The 25,225-nt window shown below is 42.9% G+C and overlaps 1 protein-coding gene across 3 annotated transcripts in view; it reads right to left on the bottom strand.

Moving 5' to 3' along the window:
• Positions 1 to 25,225, bottom strand: part of itsn2a (intersectin 2a) — a 34,441-nt gene that overhangs the window by 7,635 nt on the left and 1,581 nt on the right. For all 3 annotated transcript variants that reach the window (XM_070848895.1, XM_070848893.1, XM_070848894.1), the window contains exons 2-26: positions 21,266 to 21,337; positions 15,623 to 15,715; positions 15,450 to 15,513; positions 14,835 to 15,010; positions 14,434 to 14,649; positions 12,719 to 12,812; positions 10,779 to 10,921; positions 10,462 to 10,525; positions 9,345 to 9,482; positions 9,147 to 9,253; positions 8,793 to 9,055; positions 8,555 to 8,704; positions 8,314 to 8,454; positions 8,136 to 8,223; positions 7,901 to 8,040; positions 5,595 to 5,734; positions 4,983 to 5,406; positions 4,449 to 4,618; positions 4,185 to 4,245; positions 2,580 to 2,812; positions 2,451 to 2,491; positions 2,150 to 2,316; positions 1,801 to 1,834; positions 1,578 to 1,699; positions 441 to 537 (exon numbers count right to left, since the gene is read on the bottom strand). In XM_070848895.1, coding sequence (XP_070704996.1) covers positions 441 to 537; positions 1,578 to 1,699; positions 1,801 to 1,834; positions 2,150 to 2,316; positions 2,451 to 2,491; positions 2,580 to 2,812; positions 4,185 to 4,245; positions 4,449 to 4,618; positions 4,983 to 5,406; positions 5,595 to 5,734; positions 7,901 to 8,040; positions 8,136 to 8,223; positions 8,314 to 8,454; positions 8,555 to 8,704; positions 8,793 to 9,055; positions 9,147 to 9,253; positions 9,345 to 9,482; positions 10,462 to 10,525; positions 10,779 to 10,921; positions 12,719 to 12,812; positions 14,434 to 14,649; positions 14,835 to 15,010; positions 15,450 to 15,513; positions 15,623 to 15,715; positions 21,266 to 21,272 — 3,373 coding nt within the window. In that variant the 5' untranslated portion in view covers positions 21,273 to 21,337. The remainder of the gene's footprint in view (positions 1 to 440; positions 538 to 1,577; positions 1,700 to 1,800; positions 1,835 to 2,149; positions 2,317 to 2,450; positions 2,492 to 2,579; positions 2,813 to 4,184; positions 4,246 to 4,448; positions 4,619 to 4,982; positions 5,407 to 5,594; positions 5,735 to 7,900; positions 8,041 to 8,135; positions 8,224 to 8,313; positions 8,455 to 8,554; positions 8,705 to 8,792; positions 9,056 to 9,146; positions 9,254 to 9,344; positions 9,483 to 10,461; positions 10,526 to 10,778; positions 10,922 to 12,718; positions 12,813 to 14,433; positions 14,650 to 14,834; positions 15,011 to 15,449; positions 15,514 to 15,622; positions 15,716 to 21,265; positions 21,338 to 25,225) is intronic.

Raw genomic sequence — 25,225 nt, forward strand, 5'->3', positions numbered from 1 at the left:
GCTTCACATAGCCACTAGTGTGACAGTAGACTCTAAATATTATCAATCTATTAATTACACCAAGACTTTTCTGGAATAACTGTTGGACAACATGCAGCAGTTACTGAATTTGAAAAAGTTAACAGTGCTGTGCAACTATTAAATTCACAAAATGACAGAAACTACACTATATAATTCTGTTAACAAATGTATACACTCATTCCAGGAAAGTCACTCACTAATACAGGGAGCTACAGTAAATTAATAGCATCTTGATATTTACACAAAAGCAAATTTTTGTGTCACATTTCAAAATCGCTTTGCAATTTACTGCAGGAGCACTGCAATCATACAAAGAAAATGTGGAAATAAACCCGACTATGACTTTGTAAGACAATAACGGATGATTCTCACGAACGCTCATGAATAGGATGTCATGTTCAAAGTGCGTCAGCCATCACCTGGCAGAGGGGAGGGGGAGGACTTGGTGCTGGAGGGGCCCAGGAGCTTGACGTGAGAGGAATGAAACCAGCCTCTCTGCCGCTTCTTGCCTCGAGCCTGGAGGGAAAAGGGCCAGTGAAAGTAAATCAATCTCCTGCTGGTTCGGTTCTGAATTATTAGTCAAGGGATGAATTGGTGAATTGATTCTGTCAGGCAGTGGGCCAAAACTCCACAATCTCAGCAGCGCAAACAACAATCTGCCCTGAATCCTGATTGGAATTTATATTCGCTGCCCTCATGCATCAAGCCATAGCTCAGACTAAAGTTTGTGGAATGACCAAAAGATTGCTGTTCATCCATCTTGACCAAGCTCAATAAAAATTAGGATCAGCATATTCTATTCATTACTGGGGACTTCTTGTATAATTTGACAAAGCCGTGGTAATCCCATGTACTCCAACAATGTTAATTTCAATTCTGACTGTCTTGTCTGAACTGTCCACTGCTAACTAGACTCAGCCGTCTCATTACTGTGTCAAGCTGCTCGCTGACAGCTTATCCAGAGATATAGCAGCAGGCTCAGCACAAAATAGGCAGTGAGGATTGACCTCCCACTGCGGTAGATGTATGGCCTATAGATAACGCTGTTATTACTCCTGTAACCTCCTGTCCACCTCTCACCAGCTCCTCATTGATCTGAAGTCAGCAGATACAAGACCATCTACAGTCCAAGCTGTTTGAGTGGTAAGGGGAACGGGTTTACTCAAATGTGTCAGCTTCTAAATGCTGTTTGCACATGATGTACCTGACACATTAAACTCGACCAAGTGTTTTGTGTTGCAGGACATATTTCTGTACAATCTATCACTAAAGCCTTAAGATTTATGTGACATATTTGATAATTTGAAAAGTATTTAACATCCGTTTCCTTCAAACAGAGGAGGAAAAGGCGATTCAAATATTCCCATCTGAAAACAGGCAGAGGATTTAAGCAAACTATGATGAATTATTCATGCTTATACAGCACTCAAAGGTACGATTAACCTTGAACTGCACATTAGCAATTAGAGCCAAATTAATTCCTGAAGTAAAACCTTGGTAGTGACACGTTAAAGCTCATATTATTCTTTTATTCTAATTCAGCTCTAATGACTGACCTGCAGTTCCCCGAGCCACCAGCCAGTGGAGTTCTTGGCCAGGACCACGATCAGTTGCCCTGGAGACAGACGCAGCTGATGGATCGTCGGGGCGACGGTGGTGGAGACCGCCTGAGCGATCTCTGTGGATGAATTTATATCAGGTAAATGTTAAGAGCTTTATAGAGTTAATCAGCCAACTGTAACAGCCTCTGTGTGTGTGTGTGTGTGGGGTCATTCTCACCAGGTTTTTTGGTTGGAGCTCCAGGTTTTGTCGCCTAAATGCATCAAGTAGTAGTAAACAAATAGATTAATAATCTTTGCTCCTAAAAATTGTCAATATATAGATTAATCTATTAATTATTTTTATTTTATTTTTTTGCTCATCAAAGATTACCAAAATTGTGATAAGCTGACTGATCTCTGCAATATTATCTAATATACAAGACATATAACTTACAATAAATAAATAAAATCATTAAATGCACAGTCATTTGTTTTTCTGATATTAGTATAATAATCAATAGTAAAATTGCTGGTTCTACTAGTACTTTTTTTTTTTTTTTTTTACATACAAACACAACTTGACACACCTCTGGTTCAACTGGTCTGATATAATTGGAGGGGAAGACCCCTGTCTGATCCCCGATGCATCCTCGCCACCACTCTCCTTCTCTCTCCGTCACCATGACAACATCTCCCTCGACAAACGTTAGGTCTCCAGCCTCTGGACTCTCATACGTGTACAAGGCCACGTACTCTGGTTAGGATCAAATTAAATAGGATGAAAAGAGCCGATTATTTAAACACGAGTCTCATTTTCACTCTGAGCTTGTCATGATTAAATATACAGTAGGTACCTTTCCTCCCCCCCAACACATAAACTATACTTACCCTCTAGCTGAACAGTGTCACATGTGTCGAATGCATCCACACTAGAATGTAAATAACACAAAGTCAATTTACTCTTGTGATCAGCTTCATTTTAACATCAGAAAAGAGTGTGTATGTGAGTCTTCATACTCTGTATTGCCACCCATCTCCAGCATGACATAGCTTTTGGGGAACCATCCCTGTGTCCCGTTCAGCTGCCCCAACCACCAGTCCTCCCTCTGCAGCAGCACGCTGATGAGGTCACCCTGTGAGAAGCTCAGCAGTGTAGTAATGATGTCATCCGCTCCGGAGAAGAGGCTCAGGTGAGTCTCTGCGGTGGCCGACCAGGAGGAGACGGCTCGAGCCAGCAGAGGGACCGAGGACTGAGGAGTCAGATTAGATGAGCAGCACGCTTAAAATCGTTAAAAAGCGCCAGAGCTTCTCATGTTGATATAGAGCAACTTAGAATACGGCTGTTCACCTGACTCTTTCTGACCATGAGACATAACCTACAAATGCCAGACCTACTAACACTGATGTTATCTGTTGGGAGATGGAGATCTGTAAATGTCTGGGTGACCCACAGAGAGGCAGAGAGAGAGCGACTCCCAGTATAGAAAATCTATTAATATACAGCCAGGCTGCTGCTGAAGATGTGTTGGTGTCAGCAGCAGTGCCTGTACCCCAGCCAGACCTAGTTCTTTGCCCAAAGCCAGTTTTTAGCTCAGATATACTATGAAAGTACACATCACTACACCAGCAGGAAAGATAGCAAAGTACAAGCCAACACCGAATCTATATCTAAACAAGCATTAAATGATTTTTTGGCTACCTGGGAGCAGTGCAACCAGCTGCAAACACAACACTGACATCATCACCTTGCCTTCCTAGATTGTGACTGACCCCTCACACCAAAACCATTTTTTAATTTTTTTATTTCATATTTATGTTTCCTGATTATGCACCAAAACACAAAAGCAAATTCTTTGTATCTATTCACCATATCCAGAATTAAGTTTATTGCCAAGTAACCTTTCACACTACAGAGAGACATTAATCACCTGGTGAAAGTACAATATTTACTCTCCTTTTAGCTCTGTCTGGATCTGGCTCCACAGCTGCTTAATGCTCCACTATGTTCAGCAGCAAGTAGCTTATTTTGTCTCTCCATATATCACAGCTTTTCCACTGAAAACAGCTGCCTGCTTTGGCTGGAAATTACGTCAATTAGAGGGGTGAGACTGAACCAAAATAATGAGCTAAAAAGAGCCAAAAAGGCTCAGTAGAGCTGGGAGGAACTGCAGAACTGAATGATAATACTCTACATGTTTATCATTGCGAGTGACTCCTTTTACATTATGTAGTCATTTGATAATTGTCACGATAAAAGTGCTGCCCCAATTAATCCAAAAGCTCATGACATTTTTAGGTAATTTCACAACAGTACATATCAAATTACAGAGCCGCTCTGCTCTAAAAACCTTTTTGGAATGACATAATGAGAACCTTTTGTTCTTGTGACGCTTGACAACAGAGTAAATACAGATATCATAAAAATAGATAACTCCCATGTTGCTCCTGAATAAAACATGGCTACTGTCTAAATAAATGCTAATCTTTGAACTGACACAAAACAGGGTTCCAATCTGCATCTGGAGTACGCCACTAAAAGGTCCCTCTGTCCATTAGTAGTCAGACCTAATTCACTGCATGCTTGGAGTTAAAAGTATACAAGAGTAAAGATTTCCTCCTTACCTGTGACGCATCTGTTTCTGCAGAAACAGCGCTGTCGCCTGATATCTCCCCATCTGGGACTCTGGGTAAAACAGGAGGGATAAACCGTCAGGGAAGGAGCCAAAACAAGAATAAAAACAACCTACCTGTACAGTGGCATAAATTACAGGGCCCAAGGTGACTGATACAGACTGGCAGACAGCATAAAAAGTAGGGGAACTGAAATATGACACAGGAAATGTCTATGAGACTGCAGGGCCTATACTGTTTCCTCCTCTATGTTACCCTATGGTAAGTGGTGGCGGCGGACAGGACGTTTTTCCAGGCGAAGAGGGGGCCGTCTCAGTAGTAGAGGCCGTAGGACATTTCTCCGCGTAACTCTGAGGGAACCAGCCCCTGTTTCCACGGTAACTCCCACACAACCAGCCAGGCTCGCCGACGGTCTGCTCATCCACCTGCATCACGGAAAACACAGTGCGATCAGCCACGATCAGACATGACATGGTGATGATGACGAACGTGTTGTTTCCAAACAGTCGTGCAGTCATCTTTTGGACCAATGAGGGACAATTAACTATTTCACAGCAGTCACACACAATTATTGTGTTTAGACACCCAACACACAAACATGTCATAATGCGGGGGTGTGATTATTACACACCAACTGCTTGTTCACTGCCACTTTCATCTTTGTGGATCACTTGTAATGCTGAAATGGTTTTGTTAAAATGCATTGCATAAACCCACAGTCAGGGTACATGTGTGAATATGTGACTCTAACATCCGTGTGTGTGTTTACAGCATGTGTGTGTCTCGTACCTCTATGAGGCAGTCTGCATCTACACTCAGCTCGTCGGCGTTTCGGGCAACAAACGAGTACAGAGCTCTATACGTGGTCAGCTTGGGGGATCGCTGAGCCACCAACACTGACTGCTGTCCCACTCTTTCCTGCTCTTCTTTCCTCCTCCTGACCTCCTCCTCCTGCTGCTGCTGCTGCTCCTCTTTCCGTTTCCGTTCTTCCTCCTCCTCCTCCCTCAACCTCCTCTCCTCCTCCTCCTCTCTCCGTCTTCTCTCCTCTTCCTGTGCTTTCTCCTGGGCTGCTCGGAGGCGAGCCTGTGCCTCCTTCTCCTCCTCCTCCCTCTGCCTGGCCCTCTGCTCCTCCAGGAGCCTCCTCTGACGCGCCTCCTCTTCTTCCTTCATCCTCCTCTCCTGCTCCCTTTGCTCTTGCTCTAGCTTTGCCTTTCTGTGGGAAGTAAAAGTAACTTTTTTTCCAGCCGTCTTCATCATAAAACACAACACAGAGAACATGTGTTTTTTTTTTTTGGAAATGAAGGTTGAGAAACACAAGCAGATTTAAGGTAAGCAGAAATAATTTGCTGCATACTTGAAACACAGAAGTCAAAAAGTTGCAAAAAGTTCCCTTAAACTCACCTGGCTGCTTCCTCTTCCTCCCTCCTCCTCCTCTCTGTCTCCTCCTCCCTGCGTCTCTGCAGCTCCCTCAGTTTCTCCTCTTTGACTCTGCACAGGTCGTCCAGGACAGCCTGCTGCCTCACCTGCTTCTCCCTCAGCTCCTGATGCAGTCACAGAATATGTAGCGCATTAGAGCAAGTATCAGCTCAGTTAAACAATGCAGAAACAGTGCTATGATCAGCCACGAAGCACAACTATACGCAGGCTTTAACTCCACCCCAATTACAAAGCAGCCAAAGCATTTGGCGTACAGTGCTGTATATTGAATTTGTACAATCTATAGAATGCAGTAATTCTATTTCAAGACTCATCTCTGCACGTGTGATGGTTTAAAAAGTGTTTGATGCAATAGTACAAATCATTCCAAACATGCAAAACTGATGTAAAAAAGCAGCTATTTCACAGAAACATGCAGATATGTGTACACTCTGTATGTATAAGCCGAGTTCTCTTTCTAACACACAAATTGTGCAGGTTAAGCATTCTGTGTGTGTTTTACCCTCGGGGTGCATCCTGTTTACAAAAAAAACACAGGCTCGAACAAATCCCATGGAGAAAGAACACAACAAAAAAAGGGGGGAAGACATGGTACCAAAGCACAGCTCCATTTAATAATGAGTCAAAACACAAAAGAGCAAGGATTAGTGAAGAGATCGAATCATCACGGGATGAAAAGGAAAAGAAGGTTGAAGATTGTGGTTTAAGGGAAAACAAGAGGTGAGATGAAAAAAAGTCAGGGTTGTGAAAAGATTACCCAGCGGGAGGTGCAGAAAGAGAGAAAGAGAGAGAGGAAGAAAGATAACCTTGATGAGAAGGAAGAGCTGGCTGAGGCAGGCCAGCAGAGACAGAAGGCCCCGTAGGACACAGTCATCCATATCCCCAAGCTACGAAAGAAACACACAGTGTGTGGATGGAGCGTGGGAGTGGGGAGTTGGAGGACGGGGTGGACAGAAGATGAAAAAATATATATTGAAGGTGATCAAGATAAAAGGAGGGAAACGGGTGAGTTGTGAGAAAGGTAACAAGAAGAAAAGGACGAGCACAAGGCAGAAAGAAACAGCAGAGAGAAACAAACGGAAAATCAGAGATGAGATGAATGTGATTCGGTAAAAAAGATGTCCAGGTAGTGGGAAGCAGAAAGAGGAAGGGAAAAAAAGGGAGAAGAGAAAGAGAAGTGTTAAAAGCTTTAAAAAGCAGTTAAGAAAAGAAAACAATTGAGCAGACCAAAAGAGAAAGAGCAGGCCTTTTGTTGCCACAATTATCAGTATCAGATAGACGATGCATTGTGAGAGGGCGTGACATCATTCTTCGCAGGTATTGAGTTATCAGGCTTTCTGCCAGCGGATGTATACATCGGAGTCTGTATGTGTGCAATAATGGTTAGATAACAAGGTTTTCTTTGCCTGAGGGATGAAACTCTACAGTGGCGATGACCAGTTGAACAAGATCTCACGGCAGTGTTTTAAGAGTGAAACTCCCCGTTTTTGCTCTATTCCAATAAACCGCTGCTGAAAAAAGCTCCCGACAAACCAGGCAGCGTTCTTAATATTGGTATAATCCATCATAAAGTGATTAAGTTTTATTTTGACATATTGTATTATTATTCTGAAAATACCCAACTTCTATCCTGAATTATAATGTTTCCGCAAAAAAACATTGAGATCTCGAGGGCCAATTTCACCTTCATTGCTTTGAAGAATAGTTCGGTGGTTCTCTTGCAGAGATTGCATGAGAAAATTGACACGGCTTTCATGTCTGTGCATTGAGTAAGAAGAGAGTTCAGTTGATTGGCTTAGGTAGCATAGAGTTTGGAAGCAGCAAGTTTCTCTCAAGAAAGTCTGGCTCTTGATTTTGATACAATAGGGAAATGGATGAAAGCCAGCGGATGCCCAGAACGAAATTTATTTCTATGTTTCTGAAAGCAGTTGCGTGGTCTGCAAAGTAGTAAGCCGTGATGTACAGTTACATGATAAACAATCCTTTAAAGAGAGCTACGTTCGTTGCTTGATTTACAGTTGTCTTAATGTATCACAATATTCCACAACTTGATTTTCTGCCTCCAACAACATATTAAACCTAAAAGCCTTCAAATCCACAAAGTTACATCAAAGTTTTTCTACATTCTGCAGTCTGAACTACACTGTAGTGGCCTGACCTGACTCACCCTGGACTAATTTAAGTTGTGTTGACTTCAAATGGTCTAATGGCCTTTCAAAAAGTAATTCCAATCCTCCCCATCCTGACTCTGCTCTGCGCTGCACACTGACCTTAAGCTCCTTGTTGTACTGCTCCATCTGGGCCAGTTTGTCCGTGGTCTCCCTCTCCAGAGCGTCAAGCTGGTCCTTCAGCCTTCTGCAATTCACACCTTTCTCCGTCACACTCCCGGTCAGAGAGGTCATAGTCACCGCTGCAAGGCAAGAGGACAAAGGTCGGACACGAGCGAGGGCATTCAGGGATCATTATTGTGTCTGTGTATTGCGCGAGCAGGCGTTTGTCACCCACAGGAGAATTTGTTGAGGCTGATGTTTCGCAGCTTCTCAGCCAGCCTCTGTTGTTCCGGGACCAGCTGCGAGAGCTTCCTCTGCCATTCCTACGGCAAAACATGGATGAGAATGAAAAAAAATGTTCCTGGGACTAATTTAAATGCAAAAGTCTGACGGGGAAGACACGCTTCTTTGACCTCAAACTGAAGCTGTGACGTGTTGATCTCTGAGATGCGCGAGTCCCTCTTCTGATTGACGAGGTCCACCTCTGCCTTCAGAATCCGTCTTCTGCTCTGAGCGTCGCGGAGACGGTCTGAGATCTGCTTGTGCTTGGTGCCCTGCGAGACCAGGGCTAATCGATATTAGCGTGTGTCCATGCATTCATTAACTTAGGAAGATTGTAAACACAGATATTTAGAAATGTTACTGCAGTCTCACCACAGCCTCCAGCTCCAACTCTAGACTCTTCTTTTTGGCCCTGAGTCGGGAGATCTCGTCATGCTCCCCCTCTCTTCTCCTGCCCAGCTCCTCTTTCTTCCCACGCTCCCACTCCTCCCTCCGCTGGCGCTCCATCTCCTGCTTCGCCGCCTGGACGTATGAAAAGACACAGTCACCGAGACATGCCGATCTGGATGTTCAACACATCATCACAGGCGAGGCTGCTTCTCCAACTCACCTCCCTCATCTCCAGCTCTCTCAGCCTCTCCTCCTCCCTCTGTCTCTCCATCTCTCTTTGCCTCTCCATGCGCCTCTCCTCCTCCAGCCTCCTCCGGTTTTCCAGATCCCTGGCCTCTCTCTCCCTCCTTTCCTTAGCCTCCCTCTCCTCCCGGTCTCTCCTGTCCCTCTCCTTTCTCTGCGCTTCCTCCAGGGCCAGTCGCCGCTTCTCCAGCTCGGCACTGCCTCGCGCAAAGTTCTCCTTCAGCTTGTCCTCAAAGGACACTAAGAAGAAGAGGAGGAGAGAGGTATGACACAGACGAAGACCAAAGACTCGCATTATAATAAGACATACAGTGTGCAGGACATGCCATACCACTGCTCTTGGTCTTTTGCGCGGGTTCTATGTCTATTGTGTCTATTAAACAGGGAGTTGTGTAAGGCCCTGTTCCATTAACAAGCTCACTGGACTTGCTCCCTCCTCTGAAATGAGAAAAAAAGAATGTCTGCGGTTGTAACAATGACTGTATTGATAAACCCAGTAAGTGTGTCAATTTGTGTGCGTATGTGTTACCTGAGAGATGGAGGAACCAGGTCTTGGGGCAGCGTGAGGGGTAGAGGTCGGCCAGTTTTAGCCATGTCCACCAGGTGCATGGCCAGAATGAACTCATCTCCTTGTAGTCGGCCGTCCTTATCCACATCAGCCAAGGTCCTACATACGCACGACATGTTCACATGAAATCTGTACCCAATATCGTGATTTCAAAGTAGCACAATTGTGTCCTTGGAGGCAGCGGAACACACTGTAAATTATCAAATGAATCCCCTCATAAATCTATTATGTGGAAGGAGACAGCAAACAGTTGCCTCTTAAAACACTCAGCAGATACAGCACAAAATAAGCATTCATTTGCTGCCATGTTTCTAACCAGCTAGCTTCAATGGTAACTCGCCTTTCTAGCTCTTTTTTGGTTTCCACCAACTCCTGAGGGAAATATCTGGCTCTTTAGCTGTTCAATGTTCACCAACTAGTCACCAACTTTGTCCGCTTCCTTGTTTAGTGCCGAACAAGTAGCTCACAGTACTTTTTTTGCTGAAAACAACACTGATTGAGAGCATAGAGCGTGATCCTGAAAGCTCCAATCAGCTCGCTAAATTGCAGTTTGTCGCACACACAATGATGAGGTGTGATTTTTCATGTTTGTTGCTGTTCTCGTCATTTCAACTAACTAAGAAGCTAACCGTGCAAGGAACATTACAAATTTCAGAGAAATCTACAACACTCAGCTGTTTACTTTGATGCTCTCTCTCTCGCTCTCTCTCATTTTCCATTTTAGGAGATATTATTATATATTAACTGTGGTGTAAAATTGGAGAGCAAAGACACCACTGGCAACCAATTGGCATTAAATTGTATTCATGAAAAACAAAATTGTACCATAGATCAAGGGAATAATTTGCACATTAAGTGAAGAAGCTAAGATACCAGTGTAGTTATGATTCAATGGTATTATCCATCTACATGTACTGCTGATCACACACACACACACACACACACACACACACACACACACACACACACACACACACACACACACACACACACACACACACACACACACACACACACACACACACACACACACACACACACACACACACACACACACACACACACACCTTACACTCACCAGATGGTAGCTAGCTGAGTCTGGGTCAGGTTGGATGAAATCAGCGCATTCCTAACTTGAGGTCCTGCAAAGTAAAAATGACATCAGAAATAACAGCAGAGTGCTTGAGTACATCTGACTGCCACGTTCTGTCAAGTCGGGGTTAAGAACAATCACAAGAGCGTGCGAGTGCATGTGTGCGAAGTGAAACCGACCCAGAGTGCTCTCAGTCAAACTTTGAGAAGGCCACTCATGAGCAGCAGAGCAGTCCTGAGAGCCCACTGTTTATTTAGGCTGGAGTGTGAGTGCCTACGTGCATGCGCATGCGTGGGACCCACCTGACAAGTAGCCACTCATGAGCTTGTCTAGCGTGTTGAACTGCTGGCGGTACTTGAGTCTTGAGGCCTGTGGGACGGCCCAATCGCTGGCACCCGCCTTCGGAGAGTTACTGGCCAGCGATGTGGTGGAGGAAGAATTTGAACTACGAAAGGAGAGAAAGAGAAGCATGACGATATGCCAAGATATCACCTAAAGGGAAATTTACACAATAATATTATGTGGCCAGTCTTTCTCCCTTGTATTGAAGCCTTGACTTAAAACCACTAATTGCGTTGAGAGTCCCTGGTGTTATCTACCAGCTCCTAATTAGCTGTGGGGGAAGCCGGTACGAACGGCCACGCACACAGTGACTCTCTGAAACAAGACAGCGCTGTACTCTCAGGCAACGCTAATCAGCCTTTCTGTTTTTATTATAAACAATGCCTCTGCAAGAATAGCAAAAGGATAGGCTGGGTCAATGAGGTTCATGTGAGAAGAATGCATTTCTTTTCAGTCATTATAGCTGGGTGGAAACTTTGCAAGACTCCTCTGAAATAAAAGAGGAGGTTTAGGGGGAGACAATGGGAGATGCAGTGTGGGATCCTCCCTCTGCCCAAGGTCAAGGGAGTGTCTGTGAATTAGTGTCACCAAATAGGGCTGTAACATCTCCTTTGCATTAAAATTTATTATGGGTCTGGAAACAAACACAGGACAGGACCAAGGTGTCTAGCATGACATAACAAATATAACAATTAGGACTGGCAGGTTAAAGTGGTGTGTGAGGCTGCCGGGTAAACCTGTACTAGTGTTTGACTTCCTAACACTCCTGCTGCCGTTATTATTCTTTAACGCCTACACCTGAGGTCAGGACTCTTTGTACGAAGCAGTGGGCTGCTCGAAACAGTACATCCAAAATGCAATTGGATAGGGCGCCTATCCTTTTCCCAGAACACACAAAACACCATGAGAAGGATCAAGGATATTAGATACCACTATTGTCTTTTTTGTAGGGAATCTGGCTGTCGCTGAAACTGGACAAAACCTCTTAGACTCTGGTTTCTTCTTAATTTACTCCTCATTTCATCCTACTACTGTAACTATTCCAGGCAGGGATACAAGCTCACATTTATGGCTATTAACATATGTGGCATTATTAGCATTTAATGCGACATGTTATTGGAAGCACGGGACAGTAAAGAGTAAAAATTTGACCTGGTACCAGCCAGAAGGTCCGGGGTTAATAAAGTTTTACAGTTCTTTATGGGGACATGTCTGTGCCAAACTTCATGGTGATCCATCTCTTAACTGTCGAGACATTTCTCTTAAAAGTATAAATGTGAACCTCATGGTGGTGCTAGTCGAAAAGTCAGGGGATCAAACGAGCCAAAGTCAGCAGTTTTCATCCTCTGGGAACCATGAATATTTGGACAAAATTCAATGCCAGTCCAATCAGAGGTTGTTGAGATAAAACAGTCTAGGTCCACCACTGCAGTGGACCTAATATGGCTACTAAACATAAACAGAAACTTCACAGTAATAGTGACCTTCTCCTGGAAGAATTTGATCCCAGTTCTCCTCTAATGTTTGTGCCTCTGAGCAAACCCACTTCCTACTGTTGCCAACTAGAACATCTGATTTCAAAATGCCCTTCCTGCTCTCTCTGTTATCAAAGTGTTTAATCTCTGCCTGCATTCTGATCCTAAACCCTTCCCTGCAAAAACTCTGCTTCTTTGTAAGCGCTGAACAAATGGGCTGGGAGTGTGCGACTTAGACCCGTTTATAAGAGCCTCTCTCTTAAAACCAATGCATTATGAATCCTCACATGTGGCAGGAAATTCTACATCACAGCAAGAGGTCTTGCCACTTGAAAACAATGTGGACCTACATTTAATTTCAAATTGTCTTTACAGGCTACTTGTTATTTTTCAGTGTATGCACTTACTTAATCTCTGTGTCTCACCTGCTGGATCCGAGGTCCAGGAGAGAGTTGGCCTTTGACATGCCGGTGGGTGGAGAGAATGCCATAGGAGAGGAGAAGCCAGAGAGAGGGAGCGCTGCAACAGACAGTTAGTTAACAGCTAAATATCATTTTGACAAACTCAAGCTAATATGAGAAAATGTGGTGAATGCTTTAGTGCATGCATGTAAATACATAAAGAGAGTGCACGTGCTTTTCTTATATAATCAATCTCTAACATAGTGTACTCGTGCAGGGTGCAGCTGCCCTTGAACGTGGGTGCATCTAATCTTATCTCCTCTCACTTTACATTCGTAGCACATAGAGCTCCGCCAGCAAGGTTATTGACATCTGGCTCAAAACAAAGCGATTGCAGTTGTCTGCAACCCTGCGCTAAAAAGAGTTAAGAGTCTCAATAGCTGTGGCACTGATATATTTTCACCAGAAGAGAAAAGAGGGGGATAAAGACTGAGGGAACACCAGATAAAAGAGAAACCTCACACTCGCTCTCAGTTGAATGCTCATTTTACAGCCAAACATTTTACTTAAACAAACTGAGAGTGAGATGGATGAGAGCAGCCGGAGAAGAGATGGAGGAGGTGAGAGATGAAGAGGAAAAAACGGGCCAAATGAATATGTACATATCATATAGCCTACAGTATACGTGCACTCACAACTCACTTTCTAGATACAGTGAATGCAGTAAAAACTGTGGTGACTTCTCTCCGTGGCTCTTAATGCACACGGCGACATGCAAACACATGGATTTACGTAAGTTGCAGATATTTCATTCCATGCTCAGTGCAATGCATGTGTGCGCCTCAAGACAGATCTAAGACCTCAGAGAGTAGATAGATATGGCTCAGCCCTTTCATGCTGCCTGTGTAATCCTCACCACATTAACACTGCACCATTAACGCCAGGATTGGGTTGCACCAGATATTCACAAATCCTTACTAAATTTGTGCATTAAGTCCTTCTTCTCTGTAAGCTCTTAGATAGTTTCAAACTAGTGATTTACTAAATCAGGTTGTTCCATTAAAACTGTCTGTGAGTTTTGTAATGTGTATAGATGCTAACAAACATCTGCAGTGCCAAAAAAATAACAGTTTTAGCAGGCTAAACGAGATATTACAATGTATGATGAATCCTTTGCAAATTTAGGCATGACTTTGTTTTACTTACTTTTACTCTTAACTTTTAAATGAGGGGGAAAAGTTACGCTTGTCTAACCAACACTTGTCTGATGCTATTAACTTTGTAATTTAAGGTACATTGTGTTAGTTTTGTGACATGTAGTCTCAAACCTTCCTGGTTTACGTCATCAAACAGATTTTTGATCAAGTGTCAGGTGAATCATGTCGACTGTATTTCATGTTATCCCTTTAAAGCTTTTGCATGAGCACAAGTTAATATCAGTAGCCACTCAACATGGATGCAAAGCTTTTCTGTGCCTTTCAGTGTTTTTTTCAACACTCTACTGTATATTCTGCTGTTTTTCCATTTAATCTCAAAGTGATGTGTGAGGGTGAAACATCGCTGTTACACGAAATTAAAATGAAATGTAACCGAATGGCTGTGGAATATTATCCAATATCTTCTTAATACTGCGTCAAGTTTGAATACATTGGTGCTAATCCAGTAACCAATATATAAATCAATATACATCTTTGTGTCTCCGGGCAAGCAAATCAGACTGGTTCCACTGCAGGACCAACCTGCGTTGTTGGGAACAAGAGGCGGGGTGAGGAGGTTGATATTGCCGTTGGGGAGTCCAGAGTTTCCCATGGAGGTGATGAGGGGCAGAGTCATTGGCACCAGGGGTTGCACAGAGTGCATGTGGGGGTTAGCCGGGATGGGTGTTAGGATGTGCATGGTTGACATAGCGGACATGGATGACAGACCAACTGATAGGTTTGGCATAGAACCCATTCCTATAAGAAGGAAACACACAAGTGAACATGAAGAGATCGAGAAAACTGTTTCAGAAGACAAACTAAATTGAATGTATGAATTCTTTTTTGCACTGCTAAGAGGTTAGGTTGTAAGAGTAAGAATTAAAATGCAGGCTAGTAGTTCTGAAATTGAATTTTGGTCATATACTCAGAGAAATTTTTACCAAAGCGTGCTGATGACGGGATGGTTGAAGCAGAGTTGGAGACCGGAGGCTGCTTCATAATGATCGGCAGGGTAGAAGGTAAATTCCGCCCCTGAAGTTTGAGTTTAATGAGCTTCATCGCGATGGAGAACTCTAGTCTGTCCATCTTACCATCGCTGTCCATGTCAGCTAGGTTCCTACAGGAGGAGGAGAAGAAAGCTGATGTGTAATAATATGATCTGTTTATACCAAAGTGTGCATTCCCAGTATTTTTTTTTTATTTGAGACAATAGAAAAGGCTTGTTACACAGGGGACAGGGCTCTGGTGGGATTGAATTCCAGTGGCGTTGTTCACTCACACACACACACGCACACACACAAACAGACACACACACACACACACACACACACACAGTCTGTTCTAATTACAGTACAAACACACTTTCTCCCCCCCTTACACACATAGTTTACTGGGTGGGGCATGCTGTGAAGGAAGTGTGTGCTCAACAGGAAGTTCAAAGCAAGCTGAGAAGACCAAACTAACTGACCAAAAACAAAGGTTGGACCTAGTGACCTACTGGCTTAAGCACAAATTATTTAGGATGAAGATTCACTAAGTGGTAAGTTGTTGCTTACCAAATCTCAGCCAGGACCGAAGCAGGCAGGCCTGACTGGAGGAAGAACTTCCTGGCTTGTTCTCCTGAAGACAGACAAAAAGTTGGGATTTTGGTACAGCTGAACCACTGATGACACCTCTAGGTGTTCTCTATAAACAAGTATTTAGTCTGTTTGTTGTGGCAACAGCATACCTGAGACATAGCCGAGGACGGGGGTGAGGCTGTCAAACTGTTTATCGTGTTTCCCCCTCTCCTCCTGAGTGATGGCCCACACACTGACTCCACCTGGACAAAACCAAGATACAATCCTGATCATCTTGCCTCCTAAATTTGGCGGAAATGCTGTTAAAACACAACATTATTTATTTGCAGCAACATGATAAAGGACCTATTATAAGTGTGAGGCACAGGGGTGCTTTAGCGGCCTACTGGTTTAGATGATTATGATGATTAAGAGACCCCATAACCGAAACGTCCACAGATTTCAAATTAGGCCAGAGACACTTGTTGCATGTGAAACCTCTCTCTCTCTCTCTCTCTCCAATATCAAAAGTAAAAATGAAGAAAAAGGTTTTGAGGATGAGGCCTTGCATACTTTCATTTATGCCAGCCAGATTTCAAATTAACATTGCAGTGGTTAAAGGACAATGTCCACACCAAAGCACTGATATTTGTTTTAATAACTATTATCCCTTACTACAGCATGACATTTATGCACAGCACAGAATTAGATACAGAATTTAAATGCTGTTCGTACTCCTGCCGCCGTACAGCCAATCACAATGTCTGGCAGGCCGAGCACATCTGGTAGCTACACCTGGCTGGGCCTTTGCTGCATGCCACCCCTCCTCTCCTCCCTGTCTATAAGTACTGTCACTAACAAAGCATAAAATACCTTTTACAAAGCTTTGTTACAACACCAGCTACATTTTGGAGCCTACATTATGCAAAAATATGACAGTACCAATTCTTAGGAGGAAAACATCCTGTATAGAAGAAGGAGCTTCACAATTTTATCATAATGTCAACGCACACAAATGCAGCAACACATTAGCAGTCCCATAAGCAGAAACACTTACACTGAATTCGGTATAAAGTGTCTTTTTTTAACTTCACAGTCCAAATAGTCGGCATAATTTCCATCGCAAATGAGATCTCCCCCATAGATGAAACCACTCTTAACCAACTTCCGACAATGATTAATGTATAAAAGTGTCCAGTCAGCTTTTTTTCACTCTGCACCACTCTTGCAAATCTCAAGGTACATTCAGGGTTGGTCATGAATTAAATATGAAGTCAAATGTGCTGTGTGAGGGGTATGAGACTCAATTCTTATTCAATTTCAAAAGACGTCTTTAATTGAGGGGGATAAAAGATTATCATCAGAGCTGATAATCAATTAATCATAAGGGAATCCATGAAATTAATCAATCCATAACACGATCAGGGTGTACTCAAAGTCCTTCCCTCCATTTGTTTTCCATAACTTGGAAGTTCTGAGGCCATTTTGGGGAAGAGGATTGACTGTGAGAACATTGCGCACAGATGGATAGAGATGGGGATGGATCTCTCCATATGGCACTAATTCAATGACAGAGATGTAGATAAGGAGGCAATGACAGATAATGAGTCCAGGCAGCAGCGATAGAGAAGGACAGTGATGCACAAGAGATGATTTTAATCTATAGTAGCTGAGTGACTCACAAGGATATTAACAGTAAACTACAGTCAGACAGTAGAGGCAGATGTAAGAAACAGCCAATGCTGCAGCTGTAAAGTGGATAGTTGCAATGTTACAGACAGAAATCAACTGAAGTAAAGTAAAAAAAACAAAAAACAGAATAGTTTAAGTAGTTTATCAGCTCTAAAGCAGCTCACTTCCTAAACAGCCCATCCTTCTCTGCTTGATAGCGACAGATGCGCCTGCCTGATGCTGATGGCTGTTACCATAGCGATCACAATGGTACAAACCTCAAACTAAATGTTTACACAGATTTCTCACCACAGTGAGCTTAGTGAGAAACTCACCTCCTATCATCATTTTTAAAGCTTGGTGTGAAAATATATGGTTTACAACAAAAGTAGAATCAATTTTATAAAAGAAAACAAAAAAATAACTCAGCAACACTGACATTTTGCATATTTTGGCATAAAATCTGGCTCAGAACTATATAAACATTACAGTTTATGTTTATATTATCATTTTTATTTATGATCAGTGTCACATTTCTTCCTGATACAGTATCGGCAACAACAGTTTGCCCACTACTACTGATAAAGCCACAGATTCTTATCCTAAGATATGATATCTTACACAGGAGTTTTCAGCTTAACATGAACAACAGAGGAGAGTTGGATAAGAGAGTTGAACTCTTTTCTTCATTCTTTCTGATAGATGTAAATGATTCAGAGAGCAGGAAAGAATCTATAGTTGTGAAATAGTAGCTGTGTCATTGTGCAAAGTACAATTCTTTGCTCTATGGGTGTATGTCTCTGTGGACCTGGCATCTATAGGGTGTAATTTATTCACCAGCTTCAGGAAATACCACCCTGCCCATGATGGAACTTCCTCCCCTACGCTAACCCAAACACCCCGCTGGCTCGCGCACACACGCACATCTCTGAGGAATGACACAAACTTGAAGCACAGCAGTTCCTTGTCTGCAACAAGAGGATGAAATGTGAACAATTTAAAGTCAAAGAGACAAAGATTAGAATTTTTCCAAAACACATGAGCTGATATGACCAAAACTCAGCCTGCGCTGAACCACCATGACTACACCTGTTCAGGTATATACTTTTTCTCTGACAAAGCCAATATTTGCAGCTCGCAGTGCCCGACCTAGTTTTTGCCATTGTCAGCAATAAAATGCAGCCATAAAAAAAAAAGGAGTGAAGTAATTAATCTCGCACAGAGATGTGAATATTCCTCACATTGTCTTGTTGGCTTTGACAGACCTCATTTAGAAGCTGTTGTAAGTGAGAAAGGGAGGCGATATTTAGCACAGCACCTCTGGGACATGTAGCTAGCATGGCCACATCCACAGGCCTGTCAGTTGATTCAGCGTGTGCATCAGTGAGGGCTGAATGCTCTGTGAGTAAGTGGGGCACTGCAAAGCTTCTTACACAGCAACTGCACAAACCATGGGGGTCTTCTGTGGCCTTACACTTGTGTTGGAAAACATATGGCCGCTCAATGTGGGACCAGAAAAAGAGTTGCCAAATTTTAGAATATGTAACATATCAAAGCTAATTATAGTAAGTTAGTGAGTATAGGTTTTAATATCTGTTCTTTTAAAATGATGTTAATTTACAGTCACAAGGGACTGGAAACTTCATCCTGGCTGTTTGATACTTACACTTTTCATTGTTTTTAGTGGTAACCTTGTTGACATTTTGGAAAACACACTTATTAGGTTTCTTGCCAAAAGTTAGATAAGAAGGTACATGTCACCCTGTCAACGATAAAGAAAGGAGATGGTTATCTTAGCTAAGCATTACGCCTAGCTTAGCATAAAGACTGAAAGCAAGGGGAAACTAAAAGAAAGAAAATAAAAGAAGACGTAGCTTCTGGGTCTGAATAGTGAAAGCGATGAGGAAGTGCCTTAAACCTGCGTTTTCTAATGGCCAGCAGGGGGCGACTCTTACAAAAAGTAGTCAGAATGTATGGAAGTCTATGAGAAAATGACCGTTCTTCTCACTTTATACACTTTACACTTTCGTAATGAGTTTATGGTCTCAGTCGCTAGTTTGTAAGTCTTCTTCGGTACAGCGTGTTGTTTGTGTGCTACGTTTTGGTCCCATTTAGAGGAAAAGAGACCATAAAGCAGGATATTCATTAGGGTGGGACTACCTTCTGACTAACCAATCAGAAGCAGTCTTTGTGGAATGAACGTCACCAAAATGGCAACGCCCATAAAGCCAAACTCAAGGCATGTGGTCCACGGCAGCTTGTCAGTTTTACACTTGGGATGTACAACACATGTTCATTAGTGAGCTTTAAAGTTTTTGGTTGTTGTTGTTGTTGGGCCATGCTAGCTGTTTCCCTCTAAGCTAGCGCTTTATGCTAGGCTAACAATCTCCTGAAGAATCTTCTCATCTAACTCTCGGCAAGGAAGCGAATAAGCTTATTTCCCCAAATGTTGAACTATTTCTTAAATGTAGCGTCTGCTGTCTTTTGCAAATCAGCATTTTTGTCACGTTTCTGTTGTTTTTTTCCCCGAGGTTTCTAATAACATTTTGAAGCTTTTACTGTAAAACAGAATTAGTTCTTCACTCGTCTACTAGATATTGAAAAATATTGAAATAAGATACCACTGTAATCTACATGGGTCCACCCTGTCGTACACTGAACATATAGAAACCGCTTCCTGCACAGCAACCTAGAACACAAACTCTCAGAGAATACACTAGAGCCCTTCAGTCAATATTGAGACAATATAACACACAGTCAATCCACACAGGAAAAAAAACACTGCAGTATACTCTCATGGAATAGCTTCCACAGCAACGACGCCTGTGCAGAATTTAAACCAACTGTACTACACTTCGGTTCACTTCCTCAGCAGCTGCGACACACAGAAACTCTGCCTTGTGTGGCTTCACCTCCCTGTGTCAGTCTGTGTGCTGTTGTCTAGGTGCTGCTGAGTCCTTGGGAGACGCTGGAGTCAAACCTCCAGACACCCAGCGCCAGTCTGCTGGGGGAAACCACATCACTGCTTGCACAACTATTTACATATCAAATGCATCACCCGAGGGAGGACAAGTTGATGTGTCATATAGGTACCATGGATCAACAGTCTCTGCACGCTGCAGCATCTCAGTCAACAGACACACACACTCTTCTCCTTCTCCAGTGTTGCATACTGTCCACCTGTTTTGGAAATTCACTGACTAACGACTTTACAATTGCCTCATTTCAGATTGTTTATGAGAGTGCAATAACGCAAAAAGCTCAGCCTCCCATATGGCATGTTTCCATAGAGAAACCCATCACGTACTGATGTGTTTCTGAACAGCTTTCTGCCAGCATTTATCTTCTGTACAAGTTAAAAGCAGAGAGTGTAGTTGTGGGGTTTGGCATTTTGTTAAACTGCAGAATTAGTCATGTGGACAAGATGCATCCGACACACACACTTTCTCGGAGGCATTTCCCGTGGAGGCCCTTAAGGAGCAGCAACTACTGTTCTATGATCAAAGGCTGGAAACAAAAAGGATTAACACACGCAAACACACACCACTGAACAATTCTGTCCACACCAAGGAAAAAAAGAGATGCATCATACTCGAGACAGTGCAACAACAGAAACAGAGGTGGGCAAACACACACACCAAAATAGTTAATGATTTATATACAGTGAATCAAAAATAAATTATGTCATTTTCCTTCAAGAATACAGCATTCAGTTGCCTGGAATTCCCTGCAACATGTCATGGATTCAAAGGTGGGTTCAGTTAAAGTCTGATCACTCCAGTGCCAGATCCCATTAACACGATCTCAAGGTTCACTTTACAGCTTGCAGTCACATATTACCAAGAGGGAGTTCAAACATCAAAACATTACAAAATGAAACAAATGCACCCTTGAGTCTTTACAGGAATATGACCAAAGGGAAAGATTAAAGTTTAAACAAGGTGCATGACAAAACTGCTGCTTATTGGTCAGCTCTCTCTCTCTCTCTGTTTTTTTTTTTTTTTGCTTTCTTCCTCATCGATTGATTCCCCTTAAGTTAATTCCCGTCCTGATCACTCTCCCCGAGGTGCATATTTGCCTCCCACGGACAAATGCATCATGACACACAGAAGCACATACAAGACAAAACAAAGTGGGCTTACCATTCATGGCTGCAGGTGGAAAGCACGGGCAGAGAGGGAAGTCCTCTACTCTGCTGGCTAGCTCTCAGACATCTGCAGAAAGAGCAAGAGAGAGAGAGAGAGAGAGAGAGAGATGTGAGTGTGATTGTGTGTGTGTGTGTGTGTGTCACGGAGCAGCGGGTGGGGAATGCGAACATGTGTGTGTGAATATGGTAGAGAATGGAAAGGATGTAAATGCATGCGAGAGCAAAAGGGAAAAAAAAGAAATCTCATCTCCCCGTTAACAATGCAAGGAAGGCACAGTGAACGGCTGAGACGGTGAGGGATGACAGAGCGAGGGAGGGACAGAGGAGGGGAAAGAAAGAGAGAGGAGGGAGACAAAATGACAGAGAGAGACGGAGAGGGGAGGATGGGGATGAAGGAGCAGAGATACGGACAATGCCAGCAGGAGGAGGTAGGCAGGAGGAGGACAGACAGTTGAGGGATACAGAGGAGGGAAAAATGATGGTGGTCTGGGAGGAAGGGAGCATTTATCGTTGTCCGCTCTCGGATCACAGATGGCGGCTCAAGCAAGCAGTCAAATCTTGTAATGTGTCCAGTGTTTGTCTGTCATTTGGCTTTCTGTGCAATCACCCTTTAATTAGGCTCACTCTCTTACTGGGTATATCAACATTTCTCTTAATAGAAATGTAAATATTTAGCTTTTACATATGCATATTCTAACATAAATATTTGTCTCATTAGGAATAAAAATATACTTCTACGTATTTGTTTTATTGTGAATCTAAATATTTCTTATTGGGAATCTAAATATTTGTTGTATAAATATTTGTGTTTTTAGGGGTGTAAACAATTGTTCTATTAGTGATACAGAACATTTATTTTAACCTATGACAAGAATATTTCATGAAGAGCATTGATGATTAAGTTGAATATACATATATGTGCGACCATATGCATGTGCACTGTACATATCAGCCACAAAATAAAGAATCATGGGTGTATTGAGTGCGGTCAGCATCCACTGTTGCCGGTGGGCAGAGACCTGATGAGATTCCTCTGTGGGATCTCTGGCAGAGTCCCAGGAGGTACAGGGGACAGATGAGCCCATGCAGGTAATACTCCTGAATCGGGAAATGAGCCCTATGCATATGGGCTTTCTCTCTTTAGCACCACGGCAAGCCCTGCCACATTAAAGTCCTCTTCAGGAGTGGTTCCATTCCTAGATTACCTACACCTTCTATTCATCCTTTTCCTTTTTTCTTTGCTGTTGCTGTTGAATCATTTATCAGTTCGATTTATCTGGCAATATATTCCGCACATTCTTGATCATTAACGCTTGCTACATCTTTAAATGTGAAATTGTACAATTCTTTATGGGGGTAATTTTCCTTGTTTTTCACCCTAAGATGACTTTTCTGTTCTCGCAGTTTCTCATTCCATTATTCAACTCTCTCAATCCTGCTCTTCAGATTCTATTAGTCCCTCCAGTCAGACCGAACCCTTTATTTCCTCTTATTTCATCTATCTGTAAGCTCATAGCTAACAAGAAAGGTTTCTCCTCAGCAGAGATTCCTGTCAGGTCTGCACAATCTCCTCTCTGCTTTTACCAAATCACTTCTCCACACTTTTATTATACTTCACATCACTCACCACTCTATCTTTTCCATTGCAGCTCCCCTATTTCTTATTCATCCCTCACTCAAACATGCATCCCCTCTTATATGACTCCCACCCACTTTCTTTCATCCCTTCCTCTCCTTCTGCTCTTGTTACACTGTTGCTCCATCACTGGCCTCCCTATTTCTCGTGTGAATTCCTGGAGGGGAGGCTGTGGTTGTTGTAGTATAAATCATTCTCTGCACATGCCGACACTGCCAATTACTTAAGAGCAATGAACCACTCACTGTGGCGTATACCTCTGCGTGCATTTCAATGCGTGCGCTAGTGAATGTGTGCAAGCTCATACACAACATGTCCAGTAAACAACACACGCAAAAAAGCAAACAATATTTCATGACCATGTAGGAAAATACAAATATAAATGTACAGACAATACAAAGGATGCAGCCAAAATCTTGTTAATTATATTCAGATAACACTTCAGTGTGTGTGTAGTCATCGTCATTTGTCACTGCACCTTTAACCGGCATTTTACCAGTATTCCACTATATCTACCCATAGTTCTGAGTAAAAAGCACTACTAGCTCAGAGCTGAGGTTGTGAGATGTATAAATCTCCCAAATAACACCATTATTCAACAGCATTCAATCAGTCAGGTCAGATTTCTACAGTATCATCAACGTGAGACAGGCGTTTACAATAATTCAATCCAGTTGAGTGTGTGTATGTACTGCATGTGTGTGCCTTGCACTCCCATTATGCAAACACTTGGTATGACAGCGTTAAGCAGACTTTCACCCACCCTCATACACAAACACTTTCGTAGCCTGAGGTGTGTGTAGTTTCAAATACAAGATAATATCTGCTATTGGCTATGTTAGAGAGCCTCCTCTGTTCAAACAGCACACACCCTGGATTAAAACCAGCACAGAATCAACAAAAGGCACACAGGACACCCTCTAAATCATCACTGACTGCACAGTCAGAGGCTCACAACAAAATACTTCAATCAATTTGCTCCTGATGGTTAAATACTCTTGGAGTGCTTGAAAGGACTTGGTTATGAGGTCATTATCCCCATTTGATGGTTTCGTTGCACCCCCTCCTCTATTAAGACCAGTTTTTAACCCCTCCTTGTGTGGCCGTGCTGAAGAGCTACAGTATAAACACATACTGCTCTGAGACATTGTCAGACTACGTTTGATACAAAATACCTCATTTTGAGCACATTTACACCTTCAACTTTTTGTGCAATGGTATACAGTCGAACAAGTGGAGGAAAAATCTAAAACACAATTTTTTTTCAGAAACGTGAAGTAAATGCAACAACACTTTTTGAATGCGTTGTCATTTCAAATGGAGGACAGGGATTATTTTTGCTATTGGGATTCTTAATTCAAAATGCATACCCTTGACCTGTGGTATCCCTCACAGGTCAATTCTGGGCCCACCTTTGTTTAACCTGAAAGCTACACATTCCCATATGGCCACATTCGTCAAAACGTCTTTTTTCAGCATATAGAAAGGCTGCAGCCCAGCCTTAGGTGCCATGAGCACCCTGCTGTGTGCACTAAGACCATGAAGGTGATGGGGTATAAACAAAACGCATGGTCCTTCCCTAACAGGTTAATCTGGCCATGCACATGATGATGACCAAGCTAACTTGTGGGTAAACATTGAGTTAAGATTATTTTGTCAACATACTATTCCAAGGTCAACAGGAGACTTTCACACTCCTGGTTTCATGTGTGTATGGTTTTAATGGGGATCACAATTAGGCTAAAAACAATCTAGTCCCTCCATTGAAATTATTCTGTTTACACTTAAATGGATCCGTGTTGGAACACGCCAAAACAAAATATCCCAGATGTCCCCCTCCATCCTGATGATACACTTACTAATGTCTAAAAATACTACATGTAGCACTTTGAAAGTTTTCTGACCCACTGCACTGAACGAGAAAATGTAAGAACCTTTGACTCTCTCCTGCATGCTGATTGACACCTGTGTGTGCCGCACTGGCCCGGTCGGATGTGCGAATCAATGCGTTGGCCTGTGTGTCTGAGTGTGCCTGACACACACTCCTCACACAGAGGGGGACCCTGTTCTAACTTCTAGCAGACACAACCCAGGAAGCTTTGCTGAGTCTGAGGAAGAAAGAAGCCTGTGTGTGTGTGTGTGTGTGTGCTTGTATTTTCTGCCTATTCACAAGAGCACACAAACACACAGCTACCGAGACATCCACACACCTTCCTTTGCTGCGCTGCAGGTGAAAATCGGGGACGATTCCACCACAAGAATCAGTCTTATATTTATCCCTCTGACACATTTGTGGGTCAGCTCGAGCAATGACTCCCC

This window comes from Pempheris klunzingeri, chromosome 18, assembly GCF_042242105.1.
Source record: "Pempheris klunzingeri isolate RE-2024b chromosome 18, fPemKlu1.hap1, whole genome shotgun sequence".
Classification (NCBI taxonomy): Eukaryota; Metazoa; Chordata; class Actinopteri; order Acropomatiformes; family Pempheridae; genus Pempheris; species Pempheris klunzingeri.